At 42.7% G+C, this 25276-nt stretch overlaps 1 protein-coding gene across 1 annotated transcript; it reads left to right on the plus strand.

Moving 5' to 3' along the window:
• Nucleotides 1-9469: 9469 nt before the first annotated feature.
• adm2a (adrenomedullin 2a) lies at nt 9470-23835 on the plus strand. The gene is made up of 3 exons (XM_083999117.1): nt 9470-9752; nt 10067-10337; nt 19865-23835. Exons 2-3 carry the CDS (start codon nt 10240-10242, stop codon nt 20274-20276), a joined length of 510 nt encoding a protein of 169 aa, XP_083855243.1. The 5' UTR covers nt 9470-9752; nt 10067-10239; the 3' UTR covers nt 20277-23835.
• The last annotated feature ends 1441 nt before the right edge of the window (nt 23836-25276 follow it).

Genomic DNA, 25276 nt, shown 5'->3' on the forward strand with positions numbered 1-25276 from the left:
AATACTTTCATATTTTAATGCCTATTGAAATATGAAATTAAGGAAATGCTTCAGTGCTTCTCTTGTGACATCGCTGGTCTACCATACATACCCACTTCCTCAAGTAGAGTAAGATAGATATTGAAACCACTCTCATGTCCATACATTAAATATGAAGCAGCGAGCAGCAGCTGCTTAGCTTAGTTTAGCTTAGCTTAGCACAAAGATCAGACACAGCGACACAGCTAGTCAGCCTCAAATGGCATTGAAGAAGGGGTTGTCCCCTCTAGATCTATGACTCACTTCAAGACTTGTGAAGACTTGGAAGCCCACAGGTGCACAACAAGTTTGGGGAAACTGAGGGCAGAAAGAGTCAGGGACGCACCACTCATGTGCAGGTGCACAAACAGGAGAGGCCAAGAGGGTAAATGTTTTGGGCACCTAAGGGAAGAAGGGCCCCCCACGGCCCCCTCATATTGGCACATTAAAGCCTCCCATAAAGATATTATGCAGCATTTCCCTACATCATGTGTACTGTAGCTAGCATCTATCTATTGTCTGCATATGAGGTGTTTAGGGAACATCTGTAAATTCTAGACTCAGCCAACAGAGTGCAGTGAGGCTTTTAGAGGGGGGATCTGTAACTTGTGGTCTCTGCCAATCGTCTCCATGTGGTTTCTTCTTCTTTGCCTGGGCCTCCTCCCCCCCGAGAGTTGAAGTTGATCTCCATTGCACTCATGTCTCTCTCTCGGCTTCCTTGCAGACTCTCAGTGAAATCACAGTGAACTACTTTGGACCAGACACCCTCTTTTGTTGCCATCCAGAATGACTAAAGGTTTGGCTGACACTTGTACTTTGTCTGACTGATGAAATGTGATCCCTCTACACAACCTCTATCATAGATGATGAACAAAAGCATTGAATCATCTCACAGGTAAAACATGAGACTGATGGGAGTTACCTGTGGGACAGGTGAGCTGAACTGACCCTCACTGGACAGTGGAGTGAATCATATCTATAGGAGTCTTCTGCAAAAACCCTGATGCTGGGACAGCTCTAGTGACAACATCCAACAATCAAAAGCATGTGTGGATCTTTTTATTGTACACTGTATATATTCAAAGCACAGACATTTACAGTCCAGCATGTGGCCAGATGAGAAAATCTGCATCCCTGGAAAAAATCCTGGAAACACACAGCTGCAGAAAGTACAAATTACGCTCACTAATTAACGTGTCATATCTCTGCTGGTTGCCTGGCAACCTCATCTGGCTTTTAACCTAAAAATATTCACTTGCGGTTTGGCTCTTGGACCTCCACAGTGTTCTTCACTGAGCCTCAAGTGTCAAAAATACTCATTTTAGAAACTGAGCTCACTCACAGTCTTCACACACCACACCTATGGGTTTGTATTGTGTGGTTGCGCGCTGTGGAGGTGTAATGTGTAAGGTGACCTCACCGGACCTAAACTGCACTCACAAGTAGACTTTTATAGGTGTATTGCAGGATTGCTATTTTCATACTATTTTGCCACCTTTTATTTAAGATTTCAGGAGAAGAAGACGAAGCTGGCTTTGCACCCGTCACTGATTCTCTATGATTCAAACATGCAGCCCAATCAGAGCTCGCAGCCACTCTCTGCAGGATGCAACAGCCATGTGACTTCCTGCAGACTAACCAGCAGACAGGAAGTGGTTTGAAGGCCTCTTGCACATCATTGCTGTTCAGTGGGCTATTCCAGCAGATCACTTCCCCACAGCTCAGGTGAAGCATGGCGCGTGAAAATGCTTCGCTGAGCAGCCACTTGCCCTCGTTCATTTGAATTCCCCCTGAGCTCTGACAGATGGCTGCAGGCAGACAGGCATGTTTTCACTTTCCTCCCTGCTGTAACTGGAAACCCTGTATTTTTGCACAAGCAAAGGAAATGTGGCAAAAGTCTGTGTATAGTAAACTGCTGTAAATCTGGATCTGTAGCTACTGTGTTTTGACCTATAACAGCCTGTGAAGATGATCACAGATAGAAACACATGTCAGAGTCACATTCTTGTTAAAGGTGTACAGAAAAGAAAATTGAATTTGAGCCCACTTTGGGTCATAAAATTAATGTGATAACTCATCTTTCAGACGTTGTAGGCCAAACTTTGTGCAAAATTCTATTTTTGAGTAAATCCGGGATGAAAGTGTGTATTTTTTTTTTCGCATTGGATAATGCAGGCGCACGGATTATACGTCAGCCTGTACACGATTCACCAGCCACTGGTATTGGATCCGTAATCCGTCATTCAAACGTCTGAGACACGCACACACACACGGAGCTCGGGCTCGCCCCAAGCTTTGAATATCCCGCCCGCTCGATAACGACCAATCAAATTCGTTTTCCTTACTCGGGTAAACTCGTGTTGCAGCTCGTGACAACTCGGCGCGACAAACAGGACAAACGGCCATTTCTGTACACCTTTAAGACTCCTGTGCTATGTAATAATAAAAAGTGTATTTTATGATTTAAATTCACTTTCATTTATTTAAGGACTTGACAGAAACTGAAGACATCAGAAACTAAAGATGAAGGAGATACACCATGCACATTTGAAGCTTGGTAAACTTCACTACACTTCCCATAATGCAGCTCAACAGCAACTTCTCTTTGACATCTCCTAACACAAAAGGCTAAGGCCAGTCATCTTGACAGTGCCACGTAACGCAAACCTTTTGTTATAAATGTGTAATCTCTAACCACAACCCGAGATAATGCTGATGACATCACTGTGACATCATCAGGGTTTTTTTGTCTCAGGCTGTAGATGTAGATAGCATCGCTATCGACTGTTTACACAGGCTACGTATTACTTCTGTGACTACTTCACTGACCTTTATGGTAAATGGTAAATTGTGTTTTAACTTGCATTTATATAGTGCTTTTCTAGTCACTTGGACCACTCAAAGCGCTTTACACTGTATTGTCACATTCACCCTTTCACACACACATTCATGCAGCTCTGTACGCAGACAGGCTTGGAGGCTAATCATTCACACACATTCATACATCTGACGACACATCGGAGGGGAAGTGTGGGTTCAGTTCGACATGTGGACTGGGGGAGCCGGGAATCGAGCCTCCAACCTTCTGGTTGGTGAGCCACAGCCTGAGCTTTATGTATTTCAAACAACACACCACTAATTTCAAAATTCAGTTAACAACCGTTGGTCCCTTCAAACACTCTGAGCATTGGTCTTTGAATCTTTCAACTGGTGAGAAGAGAACAGGAAGTTCTGTCAGTATGTTGGACACAATCAGTCATGACATCAGACAAGATGATGATTAAGAAAATCTAATGAGGTTTCAGGAAGTTAAAATCATGAATCAGTTGTTACATTCAGAAAAAAGATAGCATAAAAGTTAATGTGAGTTTGGGGGGATGAATAATATATATATGTTTTTAATCAACATAACACACTGAGAGATGTGGGTGAGAGGTTGTAGCCACTCATTTCTATATGATCTCTCTGGAGAACACAGAGTTCACAGAGGCAGGAAAGATGATGATAGTGTTGGGGGGGATTCCAACCTGACAGCTATTCTGGTATAAATGCATGCATGCATGCAATGAGGCATGAGCAGGGATGACATGCACACTCTAATGAATGCATGGCACATTACCCTTCTCATTTTTTATTGATGTGGTAATCATATGTATCTTTTTTAATTACTATATATTTTTTAAACCTTGTGTCGAGAGGCATCCAGTCTGCTGACCTGTCACTGAATTTTACAACATGGCCAAATGTTTATGAAAATCTAGGCTGTAGAGGGTTTATCCCACTGATTCACAAATCTATTGATATTCCAGTTCATGCCAAAGGTATTGGACTGGTCTGAGATCACGGTCTGTGCAGCTGAGTCAGGCTCCTCCACATCAGTCTGGGAAATCCCTGTCCTTCTGGATCTGACTCTGTGTGCCAGGGCAGTATGAACTTAAAATAAAAAATAAAAAAAATAAAAAATTCTCATCAGGTGCTGTGATTATGGGAGCTCCTCTGTTTTCAGCAGATTCTGTCCTACACCATCATGTTTCCCACACTGAAATCCAATCCCTTGGTTTGTGCACGGAGCTGGCGCAGGCACCGTCCTGGTAGCTGCCGCCCTCCTCCCACACAACGCCGCACTGGTAAGCAGCCATTCCAAACAAACTGGACTGTGAGTGTTCAGACAGAGACAACAAGGCTTTCAAACAAACCCCGTTGTACACCATCTCAAACAAACACACACACAAGTGTAAATAAAGCTCGCTGAAGCAGCCAAGTGGATGCTATAACCACAACACTTGGGAATTCATCTCCAAACTCACAGGGATTCGTGCAGCTTTGCGCAGAGAATTATTTTGCAATCCAAGACAGAGCCCGAGAACCTGGGTTTGTTTTCACTGTCCAGATATACTGGTAAATGATATTTGTTTTGCATCGGGGAGGTTAAGTCAGACTGGTCCATCATAACAGCTTCACTCAGCAGGAGCTGCTGTTCTGCTGATGTGACAGGAGGTTCACTAGGGGGCAGCAATCATTAGACTACCGACTACTGGAATAAACCTGACTACGAGGCTGAGGAGAGAAGTTAGAGGATCAGCTCTATCTAAGAATACCCAGAGAATAAAACACACTTATTGACAAAGATCTCACAGTCACAACATAGAGGATGCATTTTGCAGGCCTGTGTGGCCTCTGGCTGTGTCAATTATTTGCTCAAGGAGGTGTTTCCTAAGGTGTGGTGTCTATTGCTGGAAACATGACTAAAGGAAGTGGGAATGAGGAGGAAAAAAAATCTTTGAATGACTGATATACAGTAAAAGGATATAAAACAGATTAAAGATAAACGCTATAAAGCTCTGTAAAGATGTAGTATCCCTGTCCACGTGTTGCTTAACTGGAGACGTGTCAGTTTTCAGCGAGGAAGTAAAAACATTCCCCACGTGCTGTTGTTTATGAGCCGCAGGTTTCCTCACAAACTGGAGGAACTGGACCACGTGTCCTAGACGGGGGGCCAGGACTCCTACTCAGACCTGCAGGTGGTTTGTGTTTGTATATGAAATACCTTCACCTCAGACACTTCACATGATGGATATTAATTTGTTTTCTATCATCAGCACCAGGACACTTGAGCATCAGTCTGTTTGTTCCTTTTCACAGCAACACCCTTAACACTGTTACAACACAGATGTTTGCACATGCTGATGTGGTTTACTGTAAAAATGAAAGAGTTGCTTCACTCTGATCGGAAAAAATAAATAAATAAATTTTAAAAAAAGTTGTCTTGGGGCAGAGTTTTGGTTTCATTTCTCCTGGTTTTGATATTGAATTGAGATTAAAGATTAAATGGAAGCAAATTGAGTTGAAGAGACTCACTGTTTTCAACTATATCCATCTTGCATGGTCGGTGAAGTTTCCTAACCAACAGTCGTCATGCAACATATTCCAGGTTAAGCACATTACATGTCCCATATTTGCAAGATCTGCTTCGGTCTGCTGCGGAAGACCAAGTGAAAGTGAGTTAAGATTGATTTGGTTTCATTTTGCTTAAAAAAAGCCAGTAGTTGAAGTCACGAAGTATTGATCCATAACATGACATATCTGTTGTTTTAAGAACCATAAACAATCTCAATGCATTGCTGAGGGCGGTGACTGCTCTGTTGTGACATCATAAAGTTACAGAAGTACTGAGGGCTCGTTTTTAAGACTCAGTTTCTAAGTAGGCTATGCTATTTTTACATTTATCCATGAACATTATCTTTAATACTTTCATAGTGTTAATATACAATGTAGACCAACTTTATGTGGGAGGACAAAGGAGGGCCCCGGCGGGGTTTGAACCCTAGACTCCTGGGTAAGAGTCCTGTGCACTTGCCATTCGACCAATAGCAAGTGCACATTGGTCAAATGGCAAGTAGCCAGGGCACATGATCAATTGGAGGCATATTGACAGGACCCTCAACTATCACATTTAGAATCAAATAAGACATTTTATTTACACACAATATGGGACCTTTAAAAAGCTGTTTCTACCACCAAGTCTATAGTTTGGGGAAAAATAACTATATTTCATTCACCTCTGTTGTACAAATATCCTCCCTCCTTCTCAATCTACACATCGAGATGAGACAACTTTCTCCTGACTGCTGACCAGCTGCATGAACATGAATGAGCTTTGACACAAGAGACAGTTTGCTTCACTGTGATCACTGTTTGCTTTTTATCGCGCCTAACCGGACAACACTGGCTATTTGTCCTGTTTACACAACCTTTAAAACAGGCGGTGGCCCGCTCTCACCCATTCAAATATTCGCTCTGACAAAAACAAGACAGAAAAGACAATCAAGCGAAGGTCCCCCCTGCTCTTTGATCAGTCGACTACATCCCAACCTTTCCCTTTTTCAGGCGGGTTTTCAAAGCCTGACGGATGGAGGCTCGTCTAAAAATGGAGTACGTCTCTCTCATGTTCGCTAATTGCCGCGAAAAACAAAAGTAAAGCCAGTCCACGACTGAGAGATCAAACCGGTCCTGTGCTCAGAGCTCGGGCCAGATTCATCGCCTCTTGTCACATGGCTGATGAGGACTGTTACATAAATGGACCAGAATCAGCATGGAAGTGACCTGTTTCCACGGCCAAGTCGCTGTGATAAATGAGCCGCTATCAGCTGTCTGTGTCGGGAACTTTTTCATTCTGCCATAGCTGCCAGCTCAGTGGGCACCATGTTGAGTGTGGGAGAAGGTCAGAAAGAATAAAATGAAATATTCAATACGAGTGAATCAGCGCTAAACCAAAAGTCAAAGGTCAAAGGTCAAAGATGGGACCCCCCCACGCGCTGACAACACTGCTGTGAGTGTTTACAGTTTTAGAATATAAAAAATGAATATGAATTTGGGAACATGATCCATATCAGCTTGTGAAAAATGAATCCAAAGCAGTCAAGGGCCTTTTAAAAAAAATTCATCCAAAACCTGGATTAGTGTGTCATTGTCAGGTCACAATGTGACACTCGCTCTGATGGTATTAAAACTACTGTAAAACTACGTTTGAAGCTGATAGAGAGGATCAAAGAAAGGTTCGAGCGGAGCTGAGCTGTAAGACGATATCGGCGAGGGTGAGAAGTTGGCAGCCACCGGCACCGAATCTGTCCGAGCGAATATCGCTCACGCAACGCTTCACATCGCACACAAGGCAGGGATCACGTAGCATACCCAAGCTAGAAAAATCCCAGGTTGGCAATAACAGAATCGTGAGGAGCTTGTGATGTTTCAGATTACTTCCAGCATGTTCTCACTGTTACTCATAATTGATCTGTGAGGTTTACTGCTTTCCAGGAGATGATCCTTTTTTTCCCCCTTTTTTCTTTTGCTCTACTTACTCAGCTTGAAGCTCAATCCGTGGATTTAGAAAAAGGCTTTGTGTATTTGTTTTGATGGATTCCCTCTTGTTGACTGTTGCAAAAGTTTGAAGGTGCAAAGTTTCACATCTGATAATTATGGTTTGGATATATATGACACCATGTTTTAATAAATATAGTATAAATATATCACACTTCAGGTAAAACATTTAGAGAAACCAAATAAATCAAGGTTGGGTGGTGGGTCCAGGTGGGCGGGGCTTGGTGAGTGCTTTGTTGTGACATCACAAAGTCACAGGAAGACCTGATGGCTGGTTTCTGAATACAGCCTGAGTGCATTTCTCTGTGGACTGAGGCTTTTATACTTTCACTGTATTAACAGAGAACTTGGAACTTAGCTGATTTATAATCACAGTTTACATGGCCATGTTATTCAATATGCGACTAATTATCACATGGTTATATTACATTCATATTTGGCAGGTTACAAAGGAATAAGATCTGACCACATCTGAGGCAAAGACATGAGGAATTAATTTCCTAAAAAAAATAAAGTTGATGGAATTTGACAAAACTTTTCCTGATGGCATCTCCAGATTCAGCAAAACCCTAACCATGATGTCTTTTTATCCGATTCCCAGCTGCGGCTGTTTTCCTATTTTTGCCAGACTGTTAAACCACACATAGAAATACGTAAATGAGAATGCCTGTCAGAAAATGCATCATTTGGAAAATGTGATCAACATAACCCAAGTTGTGGTGAACCCCAAGGGAGTTCAACATTTTTTCTGCATGTGTTTTACAGGAACAAGCTTAATTTCTGTTTCTATTGTACACCAGACAGATCATTTTAGATCCAGACAGTTACTGTAAAGGAGTTGTTGAGAAATTTTCTTAAGAACAAGTATATTTATTTTTCAGAAAACTAGTTGCATAGCTCTGTGACTCAAGTGCAACACAGAAAAATGAAGCAAGTGGGGTTATTTCTGTCCAAAACTTAAAATTATGCCTTTACATATACTACAAGTGCAGTGGAAGGGATACCCATGTTTATTTAGATGAAGAAGACTACATCGGCTGAAGAGACGAATAACAAACATGACATCGCTGCAGAGGCTCTGTTTTGCTTGTCCTGTTCCTCTTCTACATGGATGTGCAGCTTCATTCTCATACCAGGAAAGGAGTCCACTCCACTGGTGACAACCTGCTTGACTTCTGGGAACTGGATGTTGCGTAACCACATTTGAGGCAAAAAAAAAAAAAATCAGGTGTATGTGCCACTAGTGTGTCTGTGCATTAGTCGAATCAAAAGGAAGGAGGGGACTTGGACTTAGTACAAAAATCCTCACTAATAGGCTGAAACATGCAGCAGGATTCATCTGAGTCACTGCAGAGTTGTAAGACACAAGTGGAGACATGTCTGTCTTTTATCTGCTGTAAAAGATTTCGAATGTGTCCGATGATGATTCAGTAAATTACACACTAGTAACAGCCTGTTTACAACCCACAATTTCTGAGTAAAGTGATGATAACGGCAACAAACTGTGCACGGGAAAACATCCAGCGCCATAGGAAAAATGTATCAATGATGCTGCCTCATGGTGAAACTGTAGGTGTGACTTTACAGCAAAGTTCTGGGGATCCTGTGCAGATTCCTGCATCTCTTTCTATCTGTGTGAAACACATGGCTCACAATGATGATAAGAGACAGAGAGAGGGGTTTGGTCCGGAAGACAAACTGCCCGAGAAATTCATGAAAATGTGGGTCACTCACTTTCCTGAGTAGGCGCATGCCTCTTGATGATAGTATAAAGTGCTGAGTCTACTGAGTTCAGAATTACAGGTATCCTGAGCATCCTCACGTGGTTTTTTGATGCTGTATCACTGTCATAATATTCCTATAGGGACATCCTGTTGTGCTATTCAATAAACATGTGTTTATGGTGTTTTATGTTGTATTATGAGTCACTACAATATTCCTGGGAGCTTGTTGTGTTCAGTGTCCAGTTAATAGTAAACTTAACCAAACATTTTTGCTCTGTTCTGTTAATCATTTTTCCATATGAGTTTTAAATGACTCTGTGTATAGGTGTATGTTGCCTCAAACTAAATCCTTCTCTTTTCGTTTCACTTTTAATGGCATTGTGTTGTAGTTCCCCCTCCTCACATCAAAACAGCAGATTCCGAGCATGAGACAAGATTAGTCCTCTGCACCTTTTGCCTGTCAAATTGCCCACCGGCGCTTAAACTCCGCCCACTCACTATTTAAACCCACAATGTCACCCGGCACTCAGCTTCTCACTAGAGAACTTGATCTTGACCAACACGTTTGGATTCGTGGTGGGAAAAAAAACTTAACAGCCAAACCTCGGAGTCTGAGTCATAAAACCTGAAAGGGTAAGAATGATCTTCAATCTTTTTTTTTTTTTTTTTTTACTCCTCATTCATAACTATTTGCAAATTGATTTGCATGGTAAATTTAAGATGCACAGATGAATGTGAACTTTTTTATCCGATGCATGAGTTTAATAGGACTTTATAATGAAGGAGCCAGTTGTTTTAGTGCAGATGTGTGAGTTTTTAAAAGATCCCCATGAAGTTTCAGCTCCACATAAAAGAAATGGATGAAGTCTGCTCTTTCTGCTTTCTGTTATTATTACTTATGAGCAACAGGTTAATTAACCCATGATCACCTCTGCTTCCACCCACAGTCTCTTGGATATCTCAACCCGGCCGGCATCTGCATTTTTTGGGGGACATCTCTCTTTTTTTTCTTCTTCCTCCCCCCCCTCCTCATCCCACTCTCGGGATTTAACCTTGTCCCAGTCCGGTGTGGTCTCCCGCTCCTTCCCGGAGAGGGTGTAAAGTTGACGTCGGACCAGAGATGCGGTGCCTTCTCCCGCTCACTGTGTATTGCATCAGCCTGGTTTCCCTCCAGCGGCTGCAGGCTCTACCGGTCGAGGAGCGTCCCAACAGCAACAGGTAGGACCCGCTGCCTCACGCGCTCACACACGCCGCTTTATCGCTCGTGAAGACCCGCTGCTCTGCTCTGATTGGCTGCTCCGATCATATAGAAACTCACCTGTGGCCGCGTTACACTTTATTTAAGTATTAATGCGCCACTTGTAGCTCAGATGAACAAGATTTTTTTTTTTTTTTTTACATCAATTAGTTCAAGATTATCTTCTATAATGTATCTAGATATTAAATTATGCATGATTAATGAATCATTCCAAACAAAATGCCTTCAGATAACTTGCTCTAAAGACTTTAGTTAAGTTTTTTCCTCAAATTATTTACTTTTTTATTGAAGTTTGGCATTGATGCGTTACACATAGCCAATAAAGGCTCTGGTGATCCTCTTTATTTTACTTTACTGAGTCATAACTTGTGTAATAAATCACACCAGGGTTACTGTTACTGTGCTGTGTTGTTGTGTCGGCGAGATAGTGGATAAATACAGGCTGCAAGGTCAAAGGCTGAGCCATGATACAGTCAAACACTTTCTATCTCCTTGAGATAGTGCCAGCTGTGGAGTGAGTGACAGTGTTGGACACTGTTACCTCATATTTAAAGACACACTTATCACTGTTTAAAACTTTATAAAAGAGCCAATCAAATAGATATCTATATTATTTTGTATGATATTGTTTGAAAAAAAAGAAGCCTGACGCTGTGATCTGATCACAGTGGAGGGTTGATGCTGAAAAGTAGGCTGAGTTGGAGTGAAAAACTGTCTGAATTACAGCAGGTTTAATACATGTGGCCCAGACAGAGCTGCAAATGACATCTGAATTGTAGTCAAATCAGTTTTCTGTGAAAAAGATCACGTTTTTTCCCCTGCTCCCGATTGTGATCCTTTGTTTTCTGCCCCGTCTTCTTCCTCCACCTCTCAGTCCCAAAGGTTGTCACATGAGTAACTATTTATAAAGGTTTTGTTTGGTTCAATCACCTTGTGATTCTCTATGGAAAAAAAAAATCATTTCCAAGGTTGGAAAACCAGTTTGTGCCCATGAATAGCCCGGGCTAGAAAATACCAGTGTGGACCATTGTAAAGGATCTTGTTAGGCTTTGAGTGGCACCTGTACTTTTCCACCACTCGAGTGACTAGAGCTTTTCATTACAAAAGCCCTGAGTAAGACATTAGACAGCAGCCAGTGTTATTCCTAATAGTCTACTACACATATGTGTGAGGGAGGGCTGCCAGCGATGCAATACGTGTGTGTGGTTGCAATGTTGAGGCGCAGTGAGGAATGTGGATGAGTCAGTGTGTGTGTGCCCTCTTCTGGTGGATGTTGGATCCACAGCCTCTGGCTCAGTGTCAGTGATGTGATACGGCAGCTCCTCTGAGCAGGGCCAGGCATGAAGGTCTCCCTCATGCTTTTATACAGTCCATTTATGCTCTAGGCTATATTTACCTTTTAGTCATGACTGAGCAAAGCCAAGGACCGTGTGGTATTATCACACCTCACTGAGAAATCCTGATACTGCAGTAGCACTGATAAGTGAAAGCAGCAACATTAACACCTTCGGGGGGATTTTTAATCTTTATTTAATAATGTGTGTTAGAGATAGTGATGAGAATGAGGAAAAGAAATGGATTTGTGCCAGGAACATGTTCCCTCTTGTGGTAATTTTACACTACATCATACTTGCATGTCATTTGTGAAACAGGAACTAGTCTCATTTGTGTCCTGTACGCAAATCGCTCTTTAATGTTGGTTTTACTGCTTACAGTAGAAGTCATTAATGCGAGCAACAGGTCGTGATCCCTCACTGATTTCCCACAGTGGTGCTCCATGGGCACAAATTCAAGTCAAGAACCAACCCTAGGCTTTTTTCTCTTTTTCCTATTCTTAGTGCTTTAATTTCAAAAAGTAGGATATGTTATCAGTAGCTTGGAAACACCTTAAAGTTCAACATTTTGGCAAATTGGCCCCATTGCCATAATCCTTATAGTTTTAGGAGTCGGTTTGTTACCTTTAATTGTCGGTGCAAGCTATTTTTAGAACGGCGGAGCAGAGCCGTGAGCTGCTCAGAGCTACGCTACGGAGGCTAATGGGATTTCTTGGTTTCCTTCATCAAACTCATCAAATACACAATCCAACAACTCCAAAACGCTCTCATGAGCCTCCGTAGCGTAGCTCTGAGCAGCTCACGGCTCTGCTCCGCCGTTCTAAAAATAGCTTGCACCGACAATTAAAGAACATGCCCCTAAAACTATAGGGATTATGGTAATGGACCAATTTGCCAAAATGTTGAACTATCCCTTTAATATATAACAAATACATTATTACTTAAGTGATGTATCGAGTCCCACAGGCAGGAGAAACAAGAAAGCCCTTAAAGTTTAATACAGATAATGTAACAGTGGAATTTTCCTCCAGGTGGGCGAGCACGCACGTGGTCATCTCCTGCATGTGTGTGTGTGTGTGAGTGACCGGCCGTGTGTGTGTGTTCAGACAGCGAACACCTGGTGCTGTAACCCAACAGAGACAACAGGAAGCCAGGCTCCTGTATCCACTGTCTGTTTGCGTTGCCCAGGCCTCCTCTGCCACACCTGCCCGGCTCTGTAATCCCCCCCCCACCCCCCACCCCCCACCCCCTTCGTTCCCATTTCTGTTTAGAAGTGTCGGGTGCATTAGGAGCATGTGCTTCATCCCCGTGGTTTCACTCAGTCTGAGAGAAACTGATGCAGCAGCAGAGAAGGGCCTGTTAGGAAGAAACGTCTTAAACAGCTCATGTTGTTGTAATCCTCTGTATGTTTCCTATTGGTCACATTATTGTGATATGTGCAGATATTGCCATTGCGATGTCATATTCAAACATGAAATTGAGGATGAGATTTTTTTTCTGGGTCTTGTACCCAACACACATCATGTCCCTTCATGTTGTTGTCGAGGACGTCTCTGTAGCAACACAATAGTTATAGTGCTAACAATGCACAACAATGTGGGACAGCTTTATTAAAGAAATGCTGTGATCTGGATGTTACACTTGGGCATGGAGTCATCTCATTTACATTGTGATTGATTGTGCAGCCCTATTGTCTTTCTTTCACTTTAAATGCTCACTCAGCAATGCTGGAAATCACTGACGTTGCTTTATCTTGTTAAAATCATAAAGAGGTAATTTTAAATTAGTTCACCCCCCCCCCCCCCCCCCCCCCCCCAATGTGGCCCTTGTTCCTTTTAAAGGGATAGTTCATCATTTTTGGCAAATTATAATTATATAATCCCTATAGTCATAGGTTTGTTACCTTTAATTGTCGGTGCAAACTATTTTTAGAACGGCGGAGCAGAGTTGCGAGCTGCTCAGAGCTACGCTACGGAGGCTAATGAAATTTCTTGGTTTCTCTCATCAAACTCATTAAATACACAATCCAACAACTCCAAAACGCTCTTGTGGACAAGTTGTGACGTGCACATTCACCACACTATTAACAGAACGTTACAAGACGGGGTTGTTTTTAAGGCAAATGCAGAGACTGCTTGCTGAAAAGCTGCCCCTGACGGTAACATGCATCAGCGGTTTTGCATGAATTTACCTCGTAACATTCTGTTATTATCTCATAGCGTGGTGAATGTGCAGCTTGTCCACGAGAGCGTTTTGGAGTTGTTGGGTTGTGTATTTGATAAGTTTGATGAGTTTGATGAGGGAAACCAAGAAATCCCATTAGCCTCCGTAGCGTAGCTCTGAGCAGCTTGCGGCTCTGCTCCGCCGTTCTAAAAATAACTTGCGCCGACAATTAAAGGTAACAAACCTACTCCTAAGACTATTGGGATAATGGCAATGGGCCAATTTGCCAAAATGTTGAGCTGTCCCTTTAACTGTGCCCTTTGGGACGCACGGATGACCTCAACCAAACCTTAGGAAACACCACCCACTACAAGGCACTAATGCAGCAACAAGTTCATGATCCCTCACTGGCTTCCCACCATGAGCATAACTGTCTTTTTGGGGCACCCATCCACGTGACGTAACCTATCCACCTTCCTCTCTAGAGCCAACTGGACGCTCTTATTTCAGGAGTCTGATTCTTGCTGTAAATACTCTGTAGTTGGGTAGTGTCATCTTTAACACCTGGATCTATTCCCAGAGAGAGATTTCCCCCGCCCTGACGCTCCCTCTGAGTCACGGGCCTCCACGTTTCTCATCCCCACACCTCATGTAAAATGTTCTGCGGTTTTAATCAGGACAGCAAATTCTCCTTTTTTCTTAACACCACAGGGCACATCCCGTTCTGTTACCGCCGTGGGCTGACTGCATGACGCTGAGTGTGTCTGAGCTCAGATGTCTGTCATTCCTTTCCCTGCTCTGTGTTTATGTCCACGCTGTCCCTATGTGTCCTGATAAGGTCACTGCAAACACAAAGAGGCCGTTAACAATGCCTGACGGGGCGCTTTCCAAACAAGGAGAAATTGCATGTTCCTTGGATCGCACGCAACACATACCCTTAATTGTCGCTTTACATAACATCTTGAGGTTTTTCTTTCGTAAAGGAAAATAGCCCGAGGTCCGCGGCCAAACAACAAGTTAAATATGGCTTTAAGCAGTGAAGCGGCTTTACAATAGGAATTCCTGAAATGGGAAGAGGCTCTTTGCTTCGAGACCGGAGGAGATGTAGAGCCGATTTGCGGTCGTGTTTGCTCTGTCTGGACCAGGAACGATGATGATGATGGCTGAGGCTAGAAATACAATTTTTATTTGCCTAAATCATTAAGTGCGTCTGGATTTCAACAACGTCTGGTCAGATGTTCATGTAGATACTCTCGACATAATATTTACCTCTGAATTTCATTTCACACAGCGTGGTTTCCTGCGTTGTTGATGTTGCCGAGCCACCCTGAAGATGCAATTGGCTTTAGGTCCGTCCTTCTGATGTGTTATCTCGATTCTGACATATTTACACCTTATCGAGGAACAACAAGAACATCGCTCCCTCTCCATCCCGTATACCTCCTCAGAAAAGCACTCGTGCTCGCAGAATGATTGAAAACAGCTCTGTCTCCTCTGTAAATCATCTCAAGAGAGGCCTCTTTTCATACGTCTTCTTTCTGGCTGTGGCCTGCTCGGATATGTATTTACGGCATAAACAGTTGTTCGGCTCAGTCGGGGTCACTTTGACCGAACCCAGGCAGGCTGGAGGCTGAGGAGGGTAAAAAGCTGCGACCAAGGAGGCAGGGAATTCCACTGTGGATTAATGGCTAAGACCTAAATTCCAGCCTCCACGTCTTTTAAGAGCAGGTTTCCGCTCCACGCAGAGAGCCGGGGCGCTGCGGAGGCACAAATGCACATGTATCCTACTATATATGTGCATAAGAGGGGCAGCTTACAGTACATTGGAAGTGTAGATTAGAAGCTTTGAGGGAAACAAATGTGACTTTGAGGGGAGAGAAAACCTGTCTGCCGGTTGACGCAAGTGTTGTGTCTATACTCGCATCGGACTGATGTGGTTTTAGAGCAGACATGGTTCCTAACGTGGCGTTCTGTCTGTCCGTGTAATTTACTGGCTCTGCTATAAGTATGCTCAATGGCCAGCTTTGCTCGCACAAAGTAAATCACATCTCACTGAGGAGGTTATGAAAGCAGAACTACTCTTGAACAATTAGCGCCAGTGTTTCATGGGAAATAAATAAAGGAAAAACAATCCTCTATTTTGGTCCAACAATCTCCCCACTGTTACCTAGAGGAAGATTACATGAAATGCAATGACTGTGCTACTGCTACTGCTGCTGCTGATTAAGGCTGCTTCAGCCTCTTTGGTAATCATGAAGTGTATCAGCAGCATGGGGAGGTACTGTAGGACTTACTCCGCAGGGTTAGGATACGGCAGCTGAACTGTGCCGATTCAGAAGTAAAAAAAAAACCAAACAAGGCAACACGAGAGGATTGTTTCTGCTTTTTATTGGACTGTAAAATCTTTTGAAATCTTCCCCCAGTCAAATTGAATATTTCGTCAAAGCCTTTAAGCTACTGCACGACTGTGAGAGGTGTCAAAACTTGGATGTCTTTGATCATTTGCCAATCTGCCAGATCTGCATTACTCTGGAGTTATGGGATAAGGTGGATAACGGCGAAATTTGCTCATCTGGTGAAAACGTTATCTACCCCCCTTTTTAATCCTGAACTCTTCCAAGAAGTATTCTTCTTTGTAATTGCTGTTGTAGTACAGTCATGTGGTTCTTGCCTGCAAGCCAGTCCGGATGTTCTTACCAGCCAGTTTGAGACCTGCAAAATCCCACCCTTTGTGAGGATTGTGTATAATTAGCAAAGAGCGCCATATTTAGCAGGGATTCAGGGTGATACCGGCTTAAACTCATTGGGATAACCCACTTTTAAAGGTCCCATATTATATAAAATTACATGTCCATGTCTTTTTTGATTATAAAGTAGGTCTGTGTTCTGTGAAAATATCAAAGCCTCAGTCACAAGAGAAATGAAACTGAGCCTTAAAATCAGCCGTTGGGACTTCTGTAACTTTGTGATGTCACAACAAAACAATCACTGCTCTCAGCCCCGCCCACCTGGACCCATCAAACTTTGCAGAACTTTGTTTCTCAGAATGCTTACTAAAAAAAACTGTTATATTTTTATTGAATGACCCAGAAAACAGTCAGCCAATCAGAAAAGAGGAGACTCTGAGCCTCTTTTCTGATTGGCTGACTGTTTTCTGAGTCATTCAGAAATGGCACTGACTTGTTCTCACCAGAGCTCCAGATAGAAGCCTGAGAGAAGACATGTAAAACCACACGGAGATGATTTTTGGCTCTTTGACCACAAGGAGAAGTTAAAAAGATGAGACATTTAAAGCAATTTAAAAACAGTGAGAACTATAACAATAAATATACAAGTATTTACTCAAAATAAACATGTGATTGGTCTGGAAACATAAATAGGACAATACGATGCAGGGCCACCACTGCTGTGAGGAGTTTTCCTCTGCAGCCAAATATAACCTTCACAGCAGACCAGGTGGGTGTAACTTGGTGATGTGGCAGCAGGGCACCGAGGCCTGTCCTGGAAATAGTGCTGGCCTCTGTCTGTGGCCTGGCATTACACAGCTTTATTCAGCCACTGCCACTGTTGGACAGCAGGTCGTCCCAGACAGGCTCCCAAACCTGCCAGTGCTTAGTCTGCAGCCGAAACTGCCCGAGTAAAGCAAAAAGCGTTGCATTTCAGAGAGGACTCAGAACCAGAACCATAGTGGCATAGACAGTGAGTGTCTGCTGCGATGTCTCACGTCTCAGCCCCTCAGTCACAGTAAAGGTTTCAGTGTTCATGATAAAATAACATAAGTCAGCATTTTACAAATGGAACACACTTGATATAATTAGATCAGCTGTGGCTTCTGCCTCCAAGAACATGGGAAATGGTGCCAAACCTGCCACTGTGAAAGAATTTTTTCCCTTGACTCAGAAGAACCCAAAACAAACATGTTGGATATATTTGCCCTCATGCTGTATTTAAACCTCTTTGCACAAGCAGAGGCCATTGTTAACATTTAACATTTTCATCCTATTAATCCAGTGGCTGCCAGGGGCAACAGCACTTTTTACTGTTTACTTCTCCTGACCCTCAGCAGTGCTTGAGTCCCACTGTGCTGTACAAACACAGCGGTGACAGTCCAGTGAGGAGCTGCAGGGTCACGTTGTGAGCAGCGACTGTCTTTGTCAAACAATGAACAGATGGCGAGTCATTTGCCGGGGTGTTTGCTGAACGGGCCGTACCCGCTGGTCCACAGCACTGCAGAGCATGTTCATCTTAACAGCTCATTTACTGTAGGCTGATGAGGAGTCTCAGAAACCCAGTTTCTGGAAAAGGGTCTGTTTACCCCAACCTTTTTTTTTCTTCTTTTCGCTCAACTCTTCTTACAGTAGATCTACAAAGGTAGATCTAGATGGAACATTACCTTCAGTAGATTCTATTCAATGGATCCCGCATTCCAATTTAGGAGAGCATGTTTTGCTGTGCAATAGGTGCTGAGGTAAAAAGAAAAAAAAAATCAACCCAAACGATCCCTCTACTGTAGGTCATAGCTTTATCTCTGTCTTTGAGATTCATGCTTCTTCTCCAATTCAGTTTCGGTAAACTGAATTTTGCTTGTTACCTAGACTGATAGTTTGGGTTATTGATGTGAGGTTGTATGAAGCACTTATCTATGATCAGCGAATTTCCTGCAGTAGATCCAGATCAGCTTAGAGAAGCAGCAGGAGCACCGGTACAGAAGCTGCTGTGGACGAGGTCATCCACTTAAAAAAAATGGCCACAGAAAAAAGTACAAATGTACTTTGGAAGTAGATATTTGAGCCTTTAAACTACTGTGTAACAGGGCTTAGGAAATAAATTGATTACCATTAGAACTAATCTGACTCCACTGCTGAGATTTGAATGTTCTCCTGTGGAGACCATCAGCACCTCTTAGCCCAGAGTGGCTGAAGCTCAGCTGGCCATTAAAAAGCACAGAGGTGCGGGGCTTGATTGTATAATGTAATAAGTGAGATAACGTCAGCGTACGTGTCCACATGTGGAAAACCATTAAAGGATGAACCGTAGTGTCCACGTGAACGGGTGAGCGTGCACGGAGCCACTCTGTGTTTAGACAACAGGCAAAAATGATTCGCTTATCAAAGCTGCTTTGTAGCGCTAATCAGATTTCTGCAGAATTACCAGTGCTCTTACAACATTAGCTGTTATACTAACAATGCTGGCAGGGACATTTTCTACACCTGTTCTGTTGTTAAGTGCAACAATAATTCTTATTTTGACTGGTGTCCCCAGGCAGGAATTACCGTGCTGGCTGACATTTGTTGTTTTGATGTGAAAGGATTTAACTTAAGTCTTGAAAGTAGAATAACCACTCATATCTGCCAAAAAAAATGCTTTGGCAATTCTGCTACAAAATAGTGTTTAAGATATGCAAGGTTACTTCTTTCAAAAACTGCAGTACCTTTAATGACCACTAGGGTCAGATTTAGTAAATCGGTCCCCATAGACTCCCATGTTAAAATGTCAAACTTCACATGTTTACAGCCTGATACAAAAAACTGCCTAACCCTAACCTTCATGACGACTGTACAGGTTTTTATTTTTAATATATATATATATATATATATATATATATATATATATATATATATATATATATATATATATATATATATATATATATATATATATATATATATATATATATATATATTTAAAAAAATAAAAAATAAAACTCACCTGTTTGCATTATATTGTGCACATACAAGCCAAGATAACCTGGCCAGAGTGTAAAAATGTGTGGCAATGTGTTGTAATTTGTGTGTGTTTGTATGTGTCTGGTGAAACAAAACGAAATGTAAATGGTCATATGAAAAAGAATTTCCCTAGGCCTAGAGGGACAATAAATGTCTAAAGTCTAAAGTCTAGTCTATATGTCCTCTTTGCCCATTCTCTTTGGTGTCACAGATTTTCTACTCAGGATTTCCTCAGCATCTCACCCATTTGTATTTTCTCCTCAGGTTGGACCTCCTCAACGAACTCTTTGACCTGAAAGAAGATACGGCCACGGCGTCGGAAAGCCAGCCCAGCGCTGCCACCAGCACTCCTGCTCCCAGCCCATCCCCAAAATGGCTGCCCGGTTTCCTCGGACACCCTCCGGCCTCAGGGGCGAGGACGCCTTCCCCCGGCCCGGGACGACTCGCCGAAGCGCTGCGGATCGAGAGGAGAGCGCTGAGAGTCCGTCGTCACGCCCACTCAGGTTCTCGAGGGGGTCACCACTACCCTCATCACGCCCAGCTGATGAGGGTGGGCTGCGTCCTGGGAACCTGCCAAGTGCAGAACCTCAGCCACCGGCTCTATCAGCTCATTGGTCAGAGCGGCAGAGAGGACTCGTCCCCCATTAACCCCAGAAGCCCCCATAGTTACGGATGAGTTAGACACCTCCAAACAGCCACAGCGAGTCTATCTATATCTCCAGTTATTTATCTCTTAATGTATTACTGTTAGTCTTTGCATTAGAGTTTGATGTAGTACATAACTTGTGTTAATCCATCTCAAAATGACAATTATACTCCTCTTAAATGACTCAACATCACGCCTCGCTACTTTTTGGGCTGATTGATGGATGTGAAGATTCAAATTCCAAATCACAACTGTCCTTTTCGTTTTTTTGTGTTTTTTTTTTTTTGAAACCCCCTAATTTGAGATCTCCCACCATCCTGAGAACATTTGAAAGACATTGAAGTCCTTCTCAATTCCCCGTCCTGAGGAGAGTCCAGCAGGCCTCGGTTTGACATTTTAATCCTGTTAATGTAAGAATGAGGGCTTGTCTTCAACACCATCCAGTGGCCTGGTCCTGTCTGCCAACTGACCTCCCCAGCGGTGGTTATCCCACGGCTCATTGATCAAACACTTAAGCCCCTAATGTGGATTTCAACCTGCACTCTGAGCTGGAGCCCTGTCAAAACCAATGTATTCCCAAAGACCTCTTAAATGACCCAATGAACCCTTTTACCTCTTTTTTTTGTGCCACCCCCACCCCTCCTTCCTGCTTTTGGTGAACTGAGGAACACCAAGGTCATTTCACAGCCACAGATTTCAATATGAACACTGACATCCCTGGAACAGTCCAACGGCTTTCATACGGACTGGGAATTCATCACTCAGCGGGACTTTGTGTTTCAGGCCACAGTTTACATTTGAGAGCAGCCACAGCTCTTGGTTTAAGAGCATTCTGAGTCAGGACGTAACCACATGAACTCCATGCCGAAAAAGAAAAAGATGAAGGTCCAGAATCCACTGCTCTGGATGGAGCCCGAGTGCCCGAAGGATCAGTTTCTGTGTTGCATTATAGCGGGCGGTTGGTTGACACAGGAGGTGGCAAAGTAAACCTTGGAACCGTGGATCAGCACTTTGTGATCTGCTGGCATTTTCCCTGCCAGAGGCCAAGTCTGAAACACTATAGCCCTTTCACGTGATTTATAAGTTCCCCCCGCAAGTCAGGACTTTGGGTTGACAGCAGTTTAATAAACCTGGTTTAATTACTTCAGTCATATGTACCGCCACAGCAGGGGAGGGAGGGGGGCCCGACCCTCCCACGGTCACACACTCAACAATAACACATAAATATCGAGGCGTACGGCTTCAGTGCACGTGTAGCCTGGAAGGGTCAGTTCACCAAAAACCAACACTTTTTCACTCTCTTTTGTTTTTTTTTTTACGCAGTGACACAGATTCTTATTTGGGAAACCAATAAATCTTTCAAATGTCTATATTCACACACCGCAAACAAAATTCCATTCCTTCTCCATTGTGTTGAGATATTTCAAAACTTGGCCAAATAAAAGCCACAAGAACTTTGTATTGGTACATTTGGTTGAACTGACCCTTTAAACGCTTCTGCACTGCAAACATTACAATCCACTTACTGAGCTGATGCTTCATAGCAGGGGACCAATTAAGTAAAGTAGACTTAGGGAACAGATAAATACCCTCAAATGCATCTCATAGTGTATTTTCCTCTTACGGCCATGTGTTCAGTTGGAGGGTGTACAGTGAAACATGTAGAGCTGAAGGTCATAAAGAGGCCAATAAGTCGTCCAATCTTCTAAAAGCCTTTGTATATGGTGGATTAGCATCGTTTTAAATTATAATACATAAGAAAAGGACTTGTACAATGTAGAAAATAGTGTTGGAAGCAACAGGCGCCACAGGCAGTAGGCTATGTTAGGGTGTAGAGCGGCCCGGGAGGCGGCGGCGGCTTCAAGCTGCACTGTTACAATGCGGGTTTTCTAATGAGGGACCACACTGACCAAAAATGTTAGGCGTCAGAAAGCCCAGATTTCAAATGTGTATGCAAAATAGCGCAGCGCCATCAAAAATACATGCCCTGACATTTCCCTTTTTTTCTTTCTCTATTTACGTCCCACTTTGAAATGGTGGGCGGAGGACGGACTGAGAATAACTGAGGTTGGGCTCTCCTCGCAGTTGCATGCTAAAATTTGACAGGCCTTAAAAAAAAAAAGAAAAAAAAAAACATGCAACCAGAGCTACTAAACCCATATTTTTGGTGAGAAACCTGTTTATGTTACATATTATTTAACATTCTTCTGAGACTTTATGGCAGCCTGATCTTGAGTTGTCAAGTGTTTGATAGTAGGAAGGCCGTTGGCACGCTTTCAGGTTTATGTGCGCGGTCGTTTTAGTCGTATAGAGGTACCTTTAGCTTTTTGTTATTTTGCATACAAGTTCACAAACAGCATACAACTCACCAAAAACCTGGCAATACTTGACATCATACATTAATGTGCTCTTTTACATATTTGTCGGGGTGTCTTCTCTTCTTCTTCATCACCAGCTTCTTTATTATACTCAGCTTTGCAGTCTCGTCCTGCCTCTCTTCCCCTCTCTCATCTGTAATCACTGGAGCCTGGAGGTCACAGGGTAATATTCATTGGTTCCTTTTAGCCCTAAATCTAATCTGTTCAAAGGCTTGCTGAGGTGAAACATGCCAGTCTCTCAGCTGTAATGGAGCTAATCAATGTCTCGTGACGAATCATTAAAAGGCTTTTCAAAACGCTGAAAAACCCTGGTGGATCTCTCTTCTTTTAAAAAAAAAAAAAAAAAAAAAAAAAGTGTACCTTTTCACACGCTTCTGTGTGCGTATGTGTTTTGAGGCTCAAGCATGCGGCCCTATCAGGCCGTTTATCTCCCGTGTTTGATCTCTGCTCCCAGGCTTTTTGCGTAGTTTGTTTGTATGACATCAGAACATTGCGTCTTGTGGAGTTGTGTAAGCAAACTGTGCACGACCGCTAATACCTCCCTCCCCCCCATGTAGAAACACGCAGGGCTCCCACGGCTCCTGACCGCGAAGACACACAAGAGTAGGAACGAGTATGAGAGGTAGCCGGCTGAAAATGTTTATTGTCAGTTCTGTAGCGATGTAGGAAGATCTGCGTAGGTTTTTTTTTTTTTTTTGCTTTTTGCTTATGTTCCAATTGAAAGTCACATGATCGCCTTAGGGTCACAGGAAAGCACTTTATTGCAAGCATGTGTATCGATAGTCTCTCACAGCTTGGATTTCACTCACTGTAATGAACTTGTGAACGCTGAACGAGGTTCCTCTTGTAAATGTTGCATTTGAGATTGACTGTGTTTGAAGATGTCAGTGCACTACATGTGGCATCAGGATGACTGTGAATGTATACTTATTATCTATGTATATATAAGTATACCTTTAAATATATGTGTGTGGGTGAGTGTGAGTGCGTGCGTGTGTGTGTATTCCGCCAAACTATTTAAAGAAAGTTGTGTATTTAAGTTATCTTTGTAAGTTAATATCTATTCTGTATGTCACCAAAGACTATTTATCTCATCTTTTCCACTGCTCCTTAAACGTGACCTTATGGTAGGACAGGAAGTCTTAAACTGTAGTTCAAATGTTACTGTTTGACAATGTCCTTCTCTCTGTAAAATAAAGAACTATACTGTAGCGTGATGGAGTATAGCGTATGATTTAAGCGTATGTGTGTGTGCGTTCATTCGTAAAGAAAATAAATACATACACTACAGAATCATAAAAATCTCTAAATTCGAGATACATGACTCAGCGTATTTCTTTCGAGTCATTTCCACCCTCCTCCATGTTACCATGTCCTTCACCAAGCTGTTGTGACCTAACGTCAAAGAAGTCAATCATTACATGACAAAACTATGTAATGTGGGACAAGGGACAATGTCAATCGAACATGGAGGGACGTATGATCAGGGTATGATGCGACAGCACTGCAACTACGTTAGCAGCGAAGGTCGTACGACTCAGCGGAGTTAATGAGTGACCGGGGCTGTGGTCAGCAGCAGAGCAGCCCATTGGATCGTTCAGCATCCGGAACAGGACAGGAGACAGGAGAGAGGAGAGAGGAGAGAGGAAAGGGAACTACAGGATTTCAGATATTTCACATTTTTTCCAGTTGCTCATTTTATGACCTACATTACACAGCAAATTATTAACAAGCAGACGGCTGAGTTGACCATTTGAACCTAAATGTTCCACTCGTTTCCACTTTACCTCATCCTCCTTGAGAGATTTCAACATTTAAATCAGCTAACCCACTTTTTCCAAGCTGTTTGAGTTCTTCCTCACATCTTTGTCCCAGGACTTCACTAGTGACACATGAAACTGCACAAGAACCCAGACCGGCCTCAGTGCTCCTTCTCAGAGATTCTATAAACTCTTCTGTTGGGACAGACAGGTTGCTCTTGCATCATTTTCATCTGCTATTCAGTGGTTCCATGTGCCCTGAAGGCCCTATGCATTCCATCACTTATTTACTACATATTTAATACAGAATAAACACGATACTTTCATCTAAGGTAACTCAAGTTAACCTGCAGCTCAAATTTATGATGATATGGTGTTTTACAAACTCAGAGTTCCTGGCTCGAATGTAAAATAAAGTCCTGTGGGTTTGGTTTGCATTATGAAACTAAAAAAGATGAAACTTCAGAGATTGGGCCAAAACTACAACAATATTATTTGTTTGATAGTAATTACTGTTTTCATCCACCTCTTAGGACAGCTCTGTCAAAGGTGACTTTAAAGGTCCTATAATGAAACGCTCATGTGTTGTTTGATCATAAATCAGTTATAGGTTCTATATTAATACTTTGAAAGTATCAAAGCTTCACTTCACAGAGAGATGCACACAGTCTGTATTCAGGAACTGAGCCTTAAAACCAGCCGTCAGGACTTCTGTGACTTTGTGATGTCACAACAAAGCAGTCACTGCAATCACTCAGCCAATCAGAAGAGAGCCTTTTAGCCTCTCTGTTTAATAGAAGTTGGTTCGTTAAAATAACTGTAAAAAGAACCCACTTAATCAGATGCATTATGGGAAATGTAGGCTTCAGCATTGTTGGCGGTCTTGTAAGTA

This window comes from Trachurus trachurus, assembly GCF_905171665.1.
Source record: "Trachurus trachurus genome assembly, chromosome: 23".
NCBI classification, from domain to species: Eukaryota; Metazoa; Chordata; class Actinopteri; order Carangiformes; family Carangidae; genus Trachurus; species Trachurus trachurus.